Consider the following 19,709-nt stretch of genomic DNA (forward strand, 5'->3'; position numbering starts at 1 on the left):
ACAGACGTTACTCATGTAAATGGGAAGACTTTACACTACCTGACAGTGAGGCAGGTCTTTTTAAGCTCTCGTTGTCCCCTAACTTCACTCTCTCCGGCTTGCTTATTTATCGCCCCCCCGGCTCAGCGAGTTCATGGGCCTCCTCCCTCCCTGAGCATCTAGCACCCTTAATTCTGAACTCTAATAACTTTTGAATTATTGGTGATCTCAATTTACATCTAAATGATCCCTGCTGCTCCATCAGCAATAATCTTTTACAGGACCTGGCTGCTCTTAACATCACTCTACATAATTCGGGCCCCACGCATAAAGCAGGGAACCTCCTGGACCCCATCCTCTCTAATTTAGAAATTATCCAATGTAAGCCTTCCATACCTATGGTATGGTCTGATCACTTTCTGGTAACTTTCACCATCACCTTTGATCATCAACCTAACACCTTTGTTAACCCCACTGAATCGAGGCCATTCAGAAACTGGAACAAGCTTGACATTAATAAATTCGTTTCCCACCTTGAGAATACCAGACCCCTCACAGAAGTCACCAATACTGGAGCCAATGAGGCTATTAACGTTTGGCTAACACAGGCTGCCGATGCATGTCTACCCCAACGCATGCAAAGGCAGAATCCCCACCGCCCGCCCGCACCATGGTTCACAGACACCTTAAAAACAGAAAAAACTATTTGCAAAAACCTTGAACGTAAATGGCGCATCAAATACGATCGATGCTCCAAGCAAAGTTACAAAGCCGCCCTAATCAAATACCATTCCTTATGCAAAATAGCTAAAGTCGAATATGTCAATACAACCATTCTCGAAGCCCAAAATCGTCCCAAAGCTCTTTTCAAAGCTGTACAGACTCTGTCAGGTGCACTGTGTCAGCCCAAACCACCTTGCCTCGACTCCAGTCAGTGCAATTCACTGGCTGAATTCTTTATCGCCAAAATCGACACCATTTACTCTAATTTTGAGAATCCCTCCCCCCCCCCCCCCCCCACCCTATCCGTCTGCCCCATGTCCCATAGACTGCGTGACTCCAGTGGATAAATCCCTTACTTCGGCCCTACCTTCCCCCTCAACTTCTCCCAAACTCATGATCTCATGTGATCCCAGGTCCCCTCGCGAAATCTGTCCCACTCTCTTACAGTGGATTGACACATGGGCTCCGCTTAACATCTCCACTCTCTCTAACATTATCAGCAAAATTAAATCCGGCTCCCCGCTGGACCCTCTCCCCCCTCAAATACTAAAAAGGCTGGATAATTCTTCCCTTGCACTCATCATGGACCTTCTTAATGCCTCTTTGAGAGACGCTACTGTACCATCTGCATGGAAACACGCTATGGTGGTGCCTCTGTTAAAAAAGGCTAACGCTGACCCTAATATTCCATCCAACTTTCGTCCTATCTCCCTTCTCCCGGTTTTCTCTAAAATTTTGGAAAAACATATTTATTCTCTATTGTCTACTCATACTGAAGCAAATGGAATTTTACACCCTTCTCAATCGGGTTTCAGATCTGGCTTCTCTACAGAAACCACTTTATTAGGGGTCTCTGAAAACATCCGATCCCGTGTAGACAGAGGGGAAACCGTGGCACTCATTCTGCTCGATTTGAGTGCCGCGTTTGATACGGTCTCCCACCCGATTCTTATCAACGCCCTCAGATCTTCTGGTATTACCGGCATGGCTCTCAACTGGTTCACCAGCTTTCGTTCCAACCGCACCTTTCAGGTCTTCTCTTCTTCCTCCATTTCTCACACTTTTACATCGGCGTACGGTGTTCCGCAGGGTTCCATCCTGAGCCCCTTGCTCTTCAATTTGTACGTCAGACCTTTGGCAACTATTGCGGAGCATGCGGGGCTCACTATTTACTCGTACGCCGATGACACTCAGATCCTCTACTCTCTTTCCGCCGACTCTCACTCTTCCCTTTCCTCCCTCCGTACAGGACTCAGTAACATCGCAGTCTGGATGTCAGACAACAAATTACAGCTGAACGGGGGCAAAACAGAACTCCTTCTGTTTGGTCACAACACCGCCCTTTGGGGACCCCTACATTGGCCCTCTCAAATGGGCACCTCTCCCACCCCGTCTAAAACAGCACGCAATCTTGGTGTCATCTTTGACGACCAATTATCCATGAAGAATCATGCGACTAAAACCTCCTCCACTTGTATTACTATCATCAAGTGGCTGCGTAAAATCATATGGATGCTTCCCCCTGACACTCAGAAAACTGTGGTCCAGTCTTTAATTACATCCAGACTGGACTACGGGAACATTCTTTTTCTGGGTGCCCCCAAAGAGGTGATACGCAAACTGCAGACTGTCCAGAATATGGCAGCACGACTACTGTGCAACCTTCCTGCCTCATCCTCCACTTCCAAATCCCTACGTACCTTGCACTGGCTCCGCATTGAAAACCGTACTAAATTTAAGGCCCTGTGTATCATACATAAAATAAACTCCGGCCTGGCTCCACCCTATCTCAATCCCTTGATTGAACAATACTGTCCCCCTCGCAATCTGCGCTCCTCTAGCCAACACCTACTCTCAGTCCCTAGGATTAAAAAAGCTAGAATGGGTGGCCGCTCTTTCGCCTGGCTCGCTCCTGCTCTTTGGAATTCTCTTCCACTTCAGCTGCGACTCGAACCTAACTATCTCAGGTTTCGCAGACAGGTTAAAACCTGGTTATTTAACATCAAACTGGCTTTCCTCTTCCCCTCCTCTCTTTGGTTTTAGCGCCGGGAAACCTACGGGTAGCTGAGCGCTCTACAAATTTAATTATAATAATAATAATAACCTCTGCCTGAATTTTTCAGGGGTCAGCCCAAATTTCCTCACTAGGGCTACCTTCATAACGGGGTACCTGGTCTGGTCTGGCTGTTCTAGCGCTAACAAGGCATCCCTCCCCACCGGAGGCATATACCTATACAGGCCACCCCCCCACTGGGCTTCGGGGACCCCATGGGCTCTTAGAGAAACCTCATAGGCAGCCAGCCATTTTACAATGTCATCCCCTATACCACAGCTAGCAACTACATCTTTGGGCAGGTAGGGCCTGGACTCTCTCGGGATCTCTCTCGGTATGCTGCCACCATTAGGACTGCTGGGGGTTCCAAGTTGAAGGGCTTTGAGCTCTAACTCTTTTAAGTGAAGCTCATGGAGGAACCTCCTCTCCTCCCTCTCCTTTTCCAACCGGGCCAGATCCATTCTAAGCTGCCTCTCTTCCCTTCGGTCAACTAGGTCAGCAGAGGACAGGCTCCCCCCTGAGGCGCTACTTCCCACCCTCGATGGGGCCCTGGACCCAACGTTCATATTACCGCTCCCAGGGAGAAGAAGGACTTCCGGTTCTTCTAGGAGATCTAGTCCTGGTTCTTCCTCCCGTTTCCCGCTAGGGTGGGCCATAACCCAGGCTCTTAAGCTTGCTTGGAGCTCTGTTTTCTTCGCCCCCTGCTTAAAGAATACCTCCCGTCCCTGGCAGAACTCCTTCAATTGGGCCACTGTATACTCCTCCAGCCTACCCAATTCGAATTCCATCCTACCAGATGGGACCCCAACACAGTTAACAAGAACTTTACTCAAGAAAGGGAATATACACAGGACAATTTTAAAAACCTCCAATTAGGAAAACACTCTGGAGAAAACTCCAGCCAAAACAATCCAGTGTAGGTGGTGATGCTCGCTAAACTGCCACTAAGCGGATGCAAGCACTGAATAAGTAATCCCACCGCTGAGCACCAACTTGTTGGACCTATGTCCTAGGGGTAGCATGACTTCCATTAACAGGCGTTCCTCTCAACATGGTGTTTTGTGCTTGCATCCTCCTCAGTCCGCAATCCAGCGCGACACCACTCAAAAAGGACACCACACTGAATAGATTTTAACGTTTACTAGACTTCTTCCACTTTTCGTAGTTTACAGGAAACCTCAATTCCACATGACAACAAAAAGAAAATGAACCTTATGTTTGCACAGAAACTGACAGTTCTATCCAACAATACATTTCATGCAGTGATCTCTGAAACACCATTTTGAGCTTCTCCCACCCCGAATAAAGAGACCTAGTTACATTTCTACAGGGCGTGCTTCCAATTGCATTTCAAAAGAGATTATAGTCCCCTAAGTATTCGATCTGGGGGATCCCCACACAGCTGTACCTCGGGGCTCTTTGGCTGCCAATCCTATCCAATCCCCGCCTTCTTTCTTATCAGTCAACCCATCACATTTTCATTAACATGGGATTCAATCTCCACATATCACTGGCTGAGAGATTGTCCCTCCCACACTGAGCAACAGGACTGTATTTCCCAATAGTCAAATCCAGTCACTTTCTCCGTACTTGTCACCGAGTGCTGGTGTTCCCCAGAAACTGAACCCCAGGGATACCCCGCTTACTGTGTTCGCGCTGGCGTCCTGCGCGTAGTAGTACTCAATCCTGAACGGGAGGAACCTGTTCCTGGATGGCGGAACTTACGACATCCGATGGGGAAATCCTGCCGTACGGTCAGAGGGCGTCTCACTAGGCCCCCCTCCCCCCACCGAAATGCCTCACCCAACGCTCACTCGTAGAGCGGGTGTCCTTCGTTGCCGCGGGCCTTCCCTCGACGCTTCCTGGCTTTCCTCACTTGTCAGGCGCTCCCGCCACTGCCGACCGCAGCGCGACTTGCGGGAGCACAACCCTGTCTCCGTCAGGCTCTTCCACCGCTGCGCGACTCGTGGGGGGTGCGGCCTCGTCTCACGGCTGCTGAGAGGGGCGGCACTTCCCTGATAGCCCGACTCACGTGACCCGGGTGTCAGCTTCCAAGCCAGTTCCGATTCTGCTTCCTGGCCGCCGCGTCTCCAGACAGATGATCGGCGCGTTGTCAGCTCTCCACACAGCTGACGCCGCGATGGATGCAGGCCACACCGGAGAGTCCCAGCGCCCCACCAGACTTCACTGTTCCCTCAGGCCTCCACCGGGGACCCGCAGTTAGGCCAACGCCTCGGATCCACGAAGGTGAGGATCTTAGTTCGGGCCGGTGCTGGCAGGCAGAGATTAAGGGGCTTGGCTCACAGTCCACCAGATGAGCAGAACCACCAGCCCGGGGAGGGTTTAGCACAACTCCCTGCCCGGAAGCCCACGATGGTGCGCCGTCGTTATCGCCACTGGGGGGAGGTCAGATTCCCAAATGACACCCAGGGAGGTCTAGGCAGTCCCATCAGCAATTCCTCCCCGGGATTCCTCTTCAGGCTTTCAGGATACGCTAGGGACCCTTGACCAGAAAACAATGCCTCCCAGGGTCGTTGGCTGAGTTCAGGGATTGGTCAAATGGAAGAGGGTGATGTCAGCTAAGTAGGGGATTCGCGCAGACCCTAGGATCTGTCCACTCCCAGTCCCGCGCAACCACCTCTCCACTCAGGTGCCTCACTCCTGACTACTCCACAGCCCAGCTTGATCCTAAAATGGCCGCCCTCCTGACACCTCTATTTATCAGCTTGGGCTGGACTTGCCAGAGGGGTCCAGAAGGTTCTGGAACCTCCCATGGCAGTCATGGCCCGGGTGCTGAGGTGACAGTTGGAGCCACCATTTTGTGAATCCTACCTTCCTCATCTATCTACCTCAGTGGAGCACCTTGCGCCTTTCCCTCATGTAATGAGGAAGAGGCGCCCGGAACCTCTACATCAGCACCTAGAAAGTTTAGTAGACAGAAAAAAATGAGAAGGGGACAAGGGACAAAAATAATAAAATGAGGAGGGGGAACTGCCAAAGGGCTGACAGGTCTAACACGCACGGTCTCCATTCTTGCCACGTATTTACGAAGCAATTCTTTCCAACACACCAAAGCACTACTGCTCCATCACACCTTAAAACCACAGGCTTCCCCTACCAGGCCCTAATTAGAAAGAAGTTGAGACAGACTTCTGTGCTATTGCCAAATTACCATGTGTCCTGGGAGCACTTGACTGTATGACTTCACACTGGTCATTGCTGCTGAAACCGGAAAGACCCGCACTCAATGAATGTACAGACAATGTCACATATTGCTTCACTGATGTCAGCGCCAAGTACATAGGTTGTAAACTTGGCTTATACATATTGAGGCACTCTACTGTCAATCAACACATTGAAAGTGGTGTGTAGGGTAAGGATTGATAGTAGCTATCAAAATCCATCAGTAGATGACAGATCATAGGCAACATAAAAATGTGTTCCCACTCCCCTTCCTGGCTCCCTTTGTAAATTCGAAGACCCCGGCAGAAGAAGCCATCAACACAACACACAGGAGGATATGTGATGTTACTGAGCAATGCCTTGGCATTCTCGATGTTCAGGTGCCACCACCTGTCTGAGGTTAGTCACGCAAAATGTGTCTGTGATTTGATTGTTGTTTGTTCGATATGGCACAACCTATGTGTGTGAGGCGGAATACCACTTGAAGACTATCCAGACAGCAATGGCCTATCTTATGAGGACACTTCCACTACAGGCCCCACACCTGACACAGGCTCACAGGATGAAGAGATGAAGAGAGGGAATTATTCTCAATTTCATTACCCGTAAACTCTGTATGAACAGTGTCTTATTAACATTATATATCAACATGTGGCAATATTATTGCTACATGCTGCCATACATACCATGGCCATAATAAACTGATCTGGTCATTATATGGCTTATATATCAAAATGCGGTAGTGTTATTGCTACATGCTGCCATACACACTCATGGCCATAAGCATTATAAATCACATGACTGATCTGGCCATTATATGGCTTGTGACCAGTCTGGTATCCTGTGCAGGACTCATTACATTATTAATGTGGCAGACTGTGATACAGAGCTGCTTGCCTATCTACGGTGGCCTGTCCATTCACAGTAAAAGATAATATTAAAAGTGAACAAGGTTGTGCCTTACCTACATGAGTCAGTGGAAGGTTGCTTGAAAACATTTACCTCCAGTACATCAGCTATCCAGAGAGCTCCATGAACCTTCACTTCATATGTGGCCATCTGTACAGACAAGTGTTTGTTCTGTCGAACAGTGACATGAATACCCCTTGCAAGTGCACTTCTCTTTGCCATCTCATCCACAACCTGTCCAAACGTTGTGCACGTCATCCAACACATTATGTGGCAGGATACAGCCAAAAGGGAAACAACTAGACATGTGAAGTGCCGCTACAGTATGCACATATTATGTAGATGAGTACTCTGTTAGACATGTCCTGATTTCAATGATTTCTTACGGATTGGCATCAACATGGCCAATATTTTAATTGTTAACTTAGTTATGAGAATTTCTACCTCCTCCAACTTGAAAAATATTTTTCTCGTTCTTCCGTCAGTATTCTGGGATTCCTGGTTGACTCCTGGGCTTGGCTCTTGCTCCTAGCCATCTGGATGAGAAATGTTGGGGTGTCCTATGTAATTTCCACACTCACCGGCACCTTTCCAGCACTCCTCAAGCGGCCTCTTGGATTTTGTGTACTTTTCCAACAAACCATCATCCGTTGAGCTGCTTAATTTTCTTAGCCTCTGTGTAGGCAATGGAGTCTCTGCCACACAACACAAGTGTGCCACTGCATAATATGCACTCTGCACCATGCAATGCAGCTGCTTTTTGTGCAAATTTGAATTGTGTGGAATTTAGTTAATTTAGGCTCATTGTTATTATTCATGAAACACGTGAGATTTGTATTAGCCTGTTGTATTATCTGAAACTGTATGACGAATTTACATTAGTCACCCTTGCATCTAATCAACGCATTAATCACAAACAGGCCCAGAAACCTCAAAGAACGTGTATCAAAACTGAATACACATCCAACTGAGCTAACCTCCTGAAACGACCTATCACACTAAAAAGACTGTTTTTTTGTTTGTTCTGTGTCAACTGTACAAATAACACTTTCTTGGTATTTGCAATGGGTAAAATTAGAATTCTCTGCCATGCGATCTTTCATCGATCCAAATACGACTCTAGCTTCAGATAACTGTTGTCCAAAGCATGTTTAAATCCAACTCTTCACATCGGACTACATTCGGCCCCTTCCACTATGTTCATATCGACCTTCTCCACAGCTTTGGGGTACACACACTTCTTTGAACTGGGTAGCATTTATCCCCTTCTAAAGGGGTCTTTGGAATTTTCCGTGATGCTCCTGGCTCTGCTGCCCCAGTGAGCTCTTCTTTGTAGAAGCAGATAGCCCACTGGGTTGAAGCCAAATGTTATGACTGCCTTGACACTACAGTTACATGCTGTTCTTTCTCCTACGCCCCGCTCTCAAACTGTACACTAGACCATAGAATGCAGACGGATCTCTTCGACTCTTTCTTATGTTCGTGTCCTCTATAGATGCCTAGCCTTGGCCCTGATCCAGCGGTAAACTCAGCCACAAATACTCTAATACCTCATACTCACCCTGGGCCCATAAACTCACACACACACACAGGCCAGTAAAATCCGCTGAGGTCAATTTTTATATTTATCTCTCTAAGATTAATTCTCAGACATTTCTAACCAGTCTTTCACAGATCAAAAGTTCTTTCCTCTGGCCAATGGACCATTAGTTGAACTAGTTGATGGTGAAATGACATGAATTTAATTTACTTTCCTTGTAATGAAATAACCACAGACTCGGGAAAATTTGTAAATGTTTATCTAAATAAAAATCATGTGAGCCAAATTCAAAGTACAAAAATGGTCTCCGTCACCCACGGAAGGAAAAATGATTCAGATTAATAGGATTTTCAATGACGGTACTTGGAAAGGAGAGGATAGAGAGAGAAGTACAATTTAAATTCAACCGAACATTATAGTTACCTAGAATGGTGTGAGAACCGACCCCTTAGCCAAGGAGTAGGGTAAGGTCCCCTGGAAAGGACAGGAGACAGAGGCTTCAGGATTCAGGACAGGATAAGATGACCTCTTCTAGATCCGACGCCTGCGTTGCATCCCTCTCTGATACTATCTACCTCCTTGATTCTTCCGCTATCTTCTTCTAATTATTTGGCTTAAATTTGAAGTCTGCAAATGATTCTTCTTCAGCATTCGCTCGTTATTCCGACAGCATCCCGAGCTCTGCAGCATTCCGGTCTCTCTGTTCTAACTAATTAACTAAACTACCTCAATTATACCCTTCTAATGCCATGTACCACCCCCAAATGTTTCAGTTTCATAGAACTCCTGATTCTGGTTGGACAGGCAAAAGGTATGATCATCACACCATGCTAAGTTTTCGTCATTTTCTTTAGTTCATTGTCTAGTGATCCCTCCCCTTAATTTTTATTCAAAATCTTTATTCCCACCTGTATTCACAAATTCATCTAACACAGAGTATACATTTGGTGTAATATTACTTCCTTCCACAGGACATCATGTTGTGTCCCAGAGTATGTTGCTGTTTCTTTTCTTGAATGGCATTCAAGGATGACAACGCGGCTTCTGGCTCACTTAGACTGCGCATGTGTAATGGTCACATGGGACATAGACTTTGTACTTGGACAAAGGCCCGAATACGAACTAATAAGAAAGTCAGAAAGAAATATATGAATTTCAAAATAAAATGATTTCACTGTATACCACCTATCTCTACTCTAATCCCATTTACTTTTAAAAGCTCTCCCTGCATTAGCAATTAGTAAAATAGTGTCATTTAGTTTCAGCAAAGCAGATGCGTAGCATTTGAGTTTTCAAGCGGCCATTTTAGAGGTGTCTGCGCGAGTGCAGAAAATTCCCTCCAAGCAAAAGCTCGTCGATATTACGTAGGTGTAGTTGACGCATGCGCAATTCAATTTTCCTCGTTAGCGGCCATTTTAGATTTCACTCGAGTTACTTGTTAATAAGACACGTACGCAAGCTTCTCTATTCTTGATATTTGAAATGTGGTGCATATTAATTACACAATACACAATTTAGTATGACGTTATGAGTTATATGAGAGGATTGTCTCCAAGAAAGTCTCTTTTCTACGAGTCCTTGCTCCATCAGCCCAAGACCTTGGAGCAGTGGGTAGACGCATGCCCTGCAGTTAGAGGGTTTGGTTTATGCCCTCCTTCGTTCTCATTTTCAATGGTTTGTGGAAGGTTTTGCAATCCTGATGGCTCCTTTTCATACTCGCTTGCAGATTGAGGGAACACTCCAAACTCCTTTGACAACTACACAAACTGAAGGCGGGCAAGGGAGCACATCTACACGAAACAGCGCTATTTTCTTGTTACACTATAGCTATCTTTATGTGTTGCACTCCCTTGGCCCCTACTTTCGTTGGCATCTGATGCTTTCTCTCTTATGCCTCCCTGGCTCGAGCACTATGTGCACAGTATGCAACTGTTGGTCTTTGGAAACTGTTAGGGTTTCCTTCATTTAAGGCTTATGCCAAGAGCTATAGTGTGCCAAAGCAAGAGACGATTACGATGAATTCATATTAATCTCCTCTTATGAAAGCTCCTTTGGAACATAAAACATTAGTGTCCTTCAGCTAGTACTTAGTGCATTTTACTTGATGACTGATGTCGCGCACAGCTGCATATTGTGATTATTCTATTGTCTCACAAAGCCCAATTTATTATTTAAAAATAAAGAAAAGCTAAATTACCAATGAAATGGAATCAGTTTGAAGGTACCTGAATCCAACTTTAACACCCATTTAGTTATGGTTAAAAATCCAAAATCAGTTAAACACCATCAGATTTTGCAGCCTGCGCAAATAACTTAAATACTATATTGGAGAGGACTGAGATCAAATATATCAGTAACGTATATCAAACAATGAAAGTATTTTTTGGCATGCAGTGTCATGTGCTGTATTTAATAACGCTTCTTGTAAGCCAGCATTGGAGATGCTTAGATGTCCAGAGCATTCACACATTGAATTGAAACTCACAGACCTCTTTAATTGACATTTGTTCAGTGCCTGCAGGGTTTTCATGAAGTTATGAGCCCCTTACTTCTTCTTTGTGCCTAGGGTTTGCTTGTGTTGCCTTCATGAAGAGTTGTTACAGTTGTCTTTGTTTGACTTGCAGACGCTGCACTATGAGGTTGGCTTCATTGTCGCTGCTGCAATAGGGCTGACATTCATCCTGCTCATGCCGCTGGTGGGGCTGTGCTTTTGCATGTGCCGCTGCTGCGACAACTGTGGCGGGGAAATGCATCAGCGTCAGAAGAAAAATAACGACTGTAAGAGAGGCTGCTTTGCAACATTTCTTTTTGCTTCTTCTTTAATTATGAGGCAAGTATTTTATTTCGCTTTTGCTGTTTTCCATTATGTTACAATTTGACGTGTTTAGATATCGTTTTTCGTTACCTTCCATTGTTTGCCTTACTTATCTTATTTCTCCTTCGTGTTATTTTCAACGTAAGCCTTTTTTGTTTGCAGACAAGCCGTCAAGAATAAAAACTATTATTATAATCAAAGCGAGAAATATTGTTGCAGACTATTGTTTGGGTGATTTACTTTTAGGACTGGCTTTCGCCAAGACCTTTTGAGTTTATTAAAATTGTATGTATATATCTACCTATGCCTTCTGCCAGCCCTATACATACATTTACATTTTTCTTCTGCAGCATGGGGGTACTTGGTCAGCCCACATCAGCCGTTGGCAAGCTTCATTGAGACGGCATTCTGCCCTTTCACCAAGAGCACATACACACACAAAGTTGTTCTGATATATTTATTTTTTTAGATTTATGAGTGCAAGGCAGCTTTCCCGATAATAAAATTTAGCGAAAAGCATGAGAAACTAGTACTGGCAAAGCCAAAAGGCGGGCGGCCAATGCCAGAATCAGTGGCTTTGCATGTGCTTGTTTCCAAGTAAAATAGGCTTTTGGTTATATCTGTAGCATAAATACATTAAAGTGACAGTGCCATTCAGGTGATGGTGAGTCCATCTTTACACTTTCTCCACTTTGCATAACATTACAAAGGATACACACACAGTTTTAATATGATCATGCAAGGAGTCTGGAGGGAAGCTTGCATACTGTACATTTTAATTTTTAATCCCAGTACTGAGAGAGATATGGCCTTTTGGTATGTGTCCTAACCACTCCCACAAGGTCACAGAGGCAGAATCCTTGGAATACCAAATTACATGTAGGAGACAGAGTCCCCTACAGTTGCCCAAATCATGCTTAAAATCCATTCTCAACATTGTTTATAAGGAAACAAAACACTTAGAGGCATATTAACAAGGAGCTAGCGCCGCCGCAACGTCATTTTCTTTGACACAGCAGCGGAGCAATCAGTGCTCCACACTGCTCCATTGTTGGGCCCAATGCATCAGTTTGTACAGGTCTGCGTCACATAATACCTGCGCCAGGTATAATGTATGCAGGGTAGGTGTTCCCACTTTAAAAGCCACGTAGAACTGAAGCAGTGAAATTTACTTTTCACCATGTCACTCTGACTTGACTGCGTCAAAATCCCTACACATTCTCAAACGTGGCGCATGGCTTGATGCAGGGCTTTTGACTTGGGACTCGCCTCTGTGTTCTGATGCATTACCGGAGTTGCATCAGTCTTATGACCAACTCCAGCAATGCGTCAATTTAGTACCAAAAGATGCATCAGAATTTGTGACGTGTCAGTGAATCCTTGTGCCGTGGAGCACTGTATTTTAAATACAGCGTATCCATGACGTTAGGGCATTTGCGGCAGGCACAAGAAATCTGATGCATTGATGCCGAAGAGTTCTTGTAAATATGCCCCTGTGGGGCATATTTACCAGGAGCTAGCACCGCTGCAGCATAATTTCTTTTGACGCAGCGGTGGTGCAATCAGTGCTCCACACTACTCCATATTTACTAACTGCCGCATTGGGCCCAATGCGTCAGTTTTTAGAGGCCTGGTCACATTATACCTGTGGCAGGTATAACATATGCAGGGTAGACATTCCCACGTAAAAAGCCACGTAGAATTGACGCAGTGAAATTTACTTCTTTTTGCTGTCTCACGCTGTGACTAGACTGTGTCAAAATCCCTACGCCTTCTCAAACCAGGGGAATGTATGACATTACAACGCATACATTTACCAATGCATGTCTTTGCAATGCAGTTTTTACATCGCAACATCCTAAATAACGCATACATTTACACCGCATGCCACTACAACTAATTTTTTTAAACTACATTTACAACGCATTCCATTACATCGCATTATACCTTTACAACGCATACCATTACAACGCATACCATTACATTGCATTTAAGGTAAGTGTTGGATAGTGTAGGGGTAAAAATTACTATTCTAACTCCAGGGGGTGCAACAGTAGGGTAAGTGTTGGATAGTGTAGGGGTAAAAATTACTATTCTAACTCCAGGGGGTTCAATAGTAGGGTAAGTGTTGGATAGTGTAGGGGTAAAAATTACTATTCTAAGTCCAGGGGGTGCAACAGTAGGGTAAGTGTTGGATAGTGTAGTGGTAGTATGCATTTTAATGACATGCGATGTAATGCCTGCGTTGTAGTGACATACATTGTAAAGGATGTTGCAATGTAATGACTGCGTTGTAAATGTAGTGCGATATAATGACTGCGTTGTAAAGGCTGTTTCCCAAACCAGGCATAAGGTTGATGCAGGGCTTTTAAGATGGGACTCGCCTCTGTGTTCTGACACTTTGTTGGACTTGCATCAGTCTTAGGACCAACTCCAGCAATGCGTCACTTTAGCACCAAAAGATGAGTCAGAATTTCTGACCCATCCTTGCGCCATAGAGCTCTGTATTGTAAATACAGCACATCCATGGCGTTGTTAGGCATTTGTATCAGGCTCAAGAAATCTGACGCCTCGATGCTGATGCGTCAGTTCTTGTAAATATGCCCCTTACATTCTCTAAGAGTGCCTGGGTAGGGCTTAGGTGCATTGTTATCATGCTGGAATGCCAGTTAATGTGCTGTCTTAAACAGCTGAAGTGCTGCATCAGTAGTATTGTCCATATTTGACAGTGATAAATGGTTGATTGTCACTGGAGCTTTATAGACAAGCATTTGCAATGCAATAGGCCTCGCATTTACGAGAGTTTGAGCTATTGGCATTGTAAATGGCAATGCCTTTTATTTATGTGTTGGCTTTAAAACAGGTAAATAGACGGCATTGTCATTTATAATGCCAATAGCTCAAACTCTCGTAAATGCGAGACCTATTGCACTGCTAATGCCTGTGGTACTTGCAGTTCATAAGTTATAACATTAATAAACCACAGTGAGCTATGAACTGTCAACAGAGAGCTGCATGCAAACTGCATGGTACAGGTTGGAACGTTGTGTTTCCTCCAGAGTTTCATTAGCCTAATGTCGCTAAAAAGGGTTTATCTGAGTAGAAATATTTTCTTACCTTCCAGTATTGGTGACACATGACTCCTACACCTTGTAATCCTCATCGTTTTATGAAATATTTCCTATAGACTGATTTACACATGTATGATTCATTTTATCTGTGTATGAGATATAATGTGCTTTGACACCCTACTGCTTGTCTGAGTAGTGCTATAAAACAAATGGAATGCTTGTGAGAGAGGGCCTATGGAGAGATGAGGGGCACTGGTGGATCGTGGAAGTGAGGGAATTAGTGGGGGGTGGTTTGAAAGGGGGGGTTACCAATAAAGAAGCTCTACTAGCGTTAAAGCCAAACCTGTTAATTGCGAAACCTGAATAATGAATGCTATTCTTTTTTGGTCACTGAACGTTCGTACATTACGTTGTAATCTTTGGCGAAGGGACGGTACCTCATTTACAAAGATATATCATGGTCTGCAAAAGTCTATCATATTACAAAGACGGACCCCATTACCAGTGTCTGGCTGGCAGCCAAAATCCACCCTGAGAAAAACAATCACACTAGTTCAACCCTGCAGAAGGTTGCTGCTAAAATGAGGCCATGGTTCTCGTGAGCCATTCCTTCTCTGACAGCAACCATTTAGCCTGCAACATGACAGTTAAATACCATGGTGGCAGAATGGTCAGTTAAGATATAGCCAAGACACAACTACATTATAGAACCGGACTTCTGCGGGTAGCATATCATAAGTCCGAAAAATCCGCTGCGCCTCGTGAGAGACGATGTTATAGACTTACGCTTGAACGTACACAGAACTTAAGGGTAAATGGAAGCTGAAAGTACGCCTACCCTTACTCTTGTGGCTCCACTTCCACCCCCAGAGTTTGCCTGCATCTTAGTTTTGAACTCAAGTCAACAAGCACCACGGCTTGCTTAGGGAATGCTCCCGCTTCAGATCCTCATCAGTTTGGTGTGCTTCGTAAGGCGAGAAGTATTAAAATATCAAATAAAATCTGTAAAGCTGCTCCGGCACCAGGAGCCGCCTGCAGACTCAATTTTCTTCCCTCTCACATGCGCACATGGAATCTGTGAAGGCACCGTGCACGTTTATACTCAAATGTGAAGGAGGCGCAGACATATGTCGCGGTAAAGCATGGCAGCTTTGCGCAGAGGCCATTGTGAAAGTAAATGCGGGCGCCGTGCTGAAAGATCAAGCACGGCGCCCGAGGGCGGGAATGGAATGAAAGGCTGCAAGCCATGTATCAAAAGACGGGACAAGAGGGCTTCTTTCCAGGTCCATCATACATGCCCGGGACAATGTACAAAGAAGAGGGTATGCAGTTCCTATGTAGAGTAAGAGAAACGGATAGAGAGATACACCTAATTAACTCATGGGGGTAGGGACGCCCCACAGAGAAAGGAGGGAGGGGGATTCCTCCCTTCGGAACCAGGATCCTCACACACCCAGCCAGCTAGGTGTCATGCTTCATCATTGGGCCTAGTCCTCATCGGGTCGGCAGTGCAATATCCGACGGGCACCCAATGAGGGGCTCTTTAGCGGAGATCTTTTGTTTCTGCCGTTTGGTGCAGTGGGGGTAATAAGGCCGGATTCTTGCCTACCTGGTTACCTCCAAGAATCCTCACAAGTCGCCAGGATATTTTTATCTGCCAAATAGCGCAGAGGGGATAAACTCAATTCTCAAAATATATCTACCACAATTCGACTACATTTGGAAAGGACCACTGACTCTGAATCTAAAATTTGTAAGATTTTATTACAATCAAAAACATCTGAACATACAAGCACCTCAATACAAGGTGCAAAAGGTAAATGGGCACTAATACAAAAGCGAGCCTACGCCTACAATGGCAACCAGAAAAGAACTCTGGTAAAGAGCCCCCTGTGGGGCCCGTTGGGCATTGCAGCACCTGCCCAACGAGGAGCTGCCCTATGATGAAGCATGACACCCCTTGGGGTGTGTGAGGGTCCTTGCTCCTTATTGGAACACTCCCAATGCTATTATGCACTCTCTATTTAGCGCCTGGACTTCACACTCGTCCCTCCTTTCTCCCTCTTTCCTTTCATCCCCCCATAGGAACAGCATATTCTTTTGTTTTGCATTATTGGTTGGGGTCTGTTTGCTGGACCTCCCAAGCCCCTGTCCCTCCTCGTGAGATTCATAGAATCAGTTAAGACACACAACTGCAAGAGGGGACACACTTGAACCAGAAGAGGGGCACACACTTCAATGAAGTGAGCAGTACTTGTGAGGAAAATTAGAGGTTGCGATACAAACGAAGTCTAATGGTGGTCACTGTTTATAATTGACTGGGGAAAGATTTGAGGCAGTGTCATTTTTTAGGAAACATGGTGATACTGTCTCTTGTGATGGGCACTTTAGCCTTGAAAAAGGAAGGGAGGCTATCATAAAATAATTGTGAGGGTCTGTTGAATGCAGAGATGCAGTTGATTTGAGAAAGAGAGTAGCCAGAAAAAGGCAGAACCTGTCATTTTGAACCACCTCCTGAATGGCACTGAGGGAGTGCACAAGGTGGGCGAGCTGGGCACTTAGGTTTCATGCACTCTTTCGTTTCGTGCACTCCTGTTGCATGTCCCCCCTCCCTCCGACCCCAGTCTCCATTATGCTTTTGTCTTGCAGTGGTTTCTCTGAACGTTGTTTAGAAGTCGAAGTGATCTATGTCAAAGGACATCTTTTTAAAAGTTTTATTATACACATCTACTGCCCAGTGGCACCCACCTCCACTCAAGCCTCTAAAGTTTGATTAGTGTTTGAATTGGAGTAACGAGCTCTTTGAAGGTTTTTCTTATCTGAATTTATCATATCATGACATAACTCGTTATTGCTCATCAGACCCGGAAGTGCAACAGGCTTTTGCTCTGTGGTTAGTTTCAAGTTCACAATACTGTCCTCCATGGTTCTATGTTTGCACAGATAAGTGATTAGCTATCACTGTGGTTGAACTGTCACTGCCACTCACTTTTAGAGTTCAGTGCCTCTTTGGAAAAAAAGACAAATATGTTGTTTCTCTAGAACACATTTTGTAAGCATGTTTGTGAATTTGTTTAAGTAACTAAATAATACATTCTTCATTTGCTAGTTTGCCTACTACTGTAGCACCTCTATAAGAATAACGTTTGATGTTTGTGTTATTAACTGATTGCCAAATACAATTTGATGGCAGTAGATGACCCAGTTTCCACTCAATTTGAAATACTAGGTATAATCTATTTACAAGTGTAATGTGTCAAATGTCAAAGACACCCAGATATACCACTACTCAATCCCAGGAAACTGACGAGCAATGCATATATCATTGAATTATTGAGGAGAGTGGTATAGAACAACACTGTTGCCCATTAGGAACTTCGGACTCCAGGAAGATAGGAAACAAAGCTCGATTGTTGGAAAGGGGCGTTTGTGTCCAGTAAGGCTTGGTGTGTAACCACATGTGGGGACATATTATCCATTGTGCCCGGGGGGGCACTTAAGGGGAGCATTGAATCACTAGGATATAAATCTTTTCAACAAAGTGAAAAAGTCTTCCGTATTATGAAGACAGCAAAACAAAATAACTCACTTTTACCAAGGCATATACTTAAAAGGCCAAACAAGAGTTTTAATCTCTAGCACTTGCGTTATTTTTTGCATCCTATATAAACATAAACATTATATTTATCATCAGAATGAGAGATCTGGTGCTCATGCTACAAGTGACATGGAAGGTGCAGTACAAGGTGCTAGATGAAACAGAACAATGTGCATCATGATTAAACAAGCATTGGCATAGCCAATAGGTCTCGCCTTTGGGACCTTATAAGTGTTTAGCCATGCAACAGTTGCATAACTAAATACTTATAAGGTCCCAAAAGCGAGACTTACTGGCTATGCCAAGCGGCCGTGTGGCCGCGAAAGTGATCGCGATCAAACATCAAAGCGGCCGTTGGGCCGCGAAAGTGAAAGTAATCGCGGAAAAGCCCTCTCAAAAAGTCTCGCCAGACCAGCGCATGCACTGGGTCAGGCGAGACCTAAAAAACATATGACTCCTGTCTGTACAATTATTTCAATATTATTGGAGTCTATATCGTGAGGTTTCGACCTTTATAACTGTGAGATCATCATCAGGACAGGAGCGAGAGCACCCATTATCTGGAAGTTACACAGAGAGTGTCTATGTAAAAATATGTCTGAAACGATTGTGACCTGTATAAAAAATATAAATAATCAGAGCTTGCCTGGTGAAAAAGTCTGACTCAAGTGTGTCGGTCCATTGGAGATGGACTGCAGCAGCCGCTAGCAAGTTCACACGAAATAAATGAAATCGGGAGTCCCACTGAAAAGAACATGGGAGCTAAACATAGGGCCAGTTAAGAAAAGCCTTAATCAATATTTTAACTGAACTTTAGTTATCATCAGTAGTGCCGGAATCGCAGCGCATTCTTGTAGAAAAAAACAACTAATTTGAAATGGGGCAGAGAAAAACTGTAAGTCACTTAACTTACCTTGAGGTGTGATCCTAATTAATTGGACCGCATTGGTGACTTGCAACAGGGAAAGGGGTAGGGTGACCAACTGGCATCGGTGCAAATTCAGGACGGTGAGTGTAAAAATTCAGGACAAAGGGTCAAAATTCAGGACAACAATTCAGGACAGGAAGTCAAAATTCAGGACAAAAGGTAAGTTTTACAGACACATCAGTAGAGGTCACACAACAGTATATAAGTAAATAGACAACCACTTAAGTACAAGTGAAAAGAAGTTTATATTAGGTTGAGACAATTTTGCACTTCATGGATTATCGGTATCCGTACAGCTTTAAGCAAATGTGCAGGTCTTTTTGTGGTAACAGAACCGCCCTCCCCCCAGCCCCACCTTTCCACCCTCCCAGGGAAACGCTTGATGCCTGGTCCAGCCAGCCCAGCCTTGCTACCACCCTCCAATGGTGACCCTCCTCTTCACATAGACCCTCTCTCACATAGACCCTCTTCACATAGACCCTCTGAGTGCTACTCATGCCAAGTAAGTAGGACAGTGTGTCGGAGTGCGTTACGTCACACATATATTATATAGAGACAATGACTCATATAAATGTGAAAGTCAATCTATAGGAAATGTACTTAAGATAATGGGGGTTACAAGATGTAATCATTCTTACATCCATCATTCAGTCTTTCACCATTCATTCTGTCCTTCCATCTGTGTGCCCATCCATATCAATATTCGACTATTTGCAAACCTATCCATCATCTATCCTTCCATCCATCCATCATTCCACTCATCTCTCCCTCCATCCACCCTTTCACTCATCCATCCCTCCATTCATCCTTTAACCTTATCCATCCGTACGCTCATCCATCCACTCTTCCACCCATTCACTTATCTATCCAGCCTTTCAGTCGTCCATCCATCCTCCCTTTCTCTCTCCAT

The 19,709-nt window shown here is 44.8% G+C and overlaps 1 protein-coding gene across 9 annotated transcripts in view; it reads left to right on the forward strand.

The window, feature by feature from the left end:
• PROM1 (prominin 1) overlaps positions 1-19,709 on the forward strand; it is a 675,175-nt gene that overhangs the window by 281,941 nt on the left and 373,525 nt on the right. For all 9 annotated transcript variants that reach the window (XM_085642390.1, XM_085642389.1, XM_085642385.1 and 6 more), the window contains one exon: positions 11,012-11,217. In XM_085642390.1, coding sequence (XP_085498516.1) covers positions 11,012-11,217 — 206 coding nt within the window. The remainder of the gene's footprint in view (positions 1-11,011; positions 11,218-19,709) is intronic.

Source organism: Triturus cristatus, chromosome 2_2 (genome assembly GCF_964204655.1).
Source record: "Triturus cristatus chromosome 2_2, aTriCri1.1, whole genome shotgun sequence".
Lineage (NCBI taxonomy): Eukaryota > Metazoa > Chordata > Amphibia > Caudata > Salamandridae > Triturus > Triturus cristatus.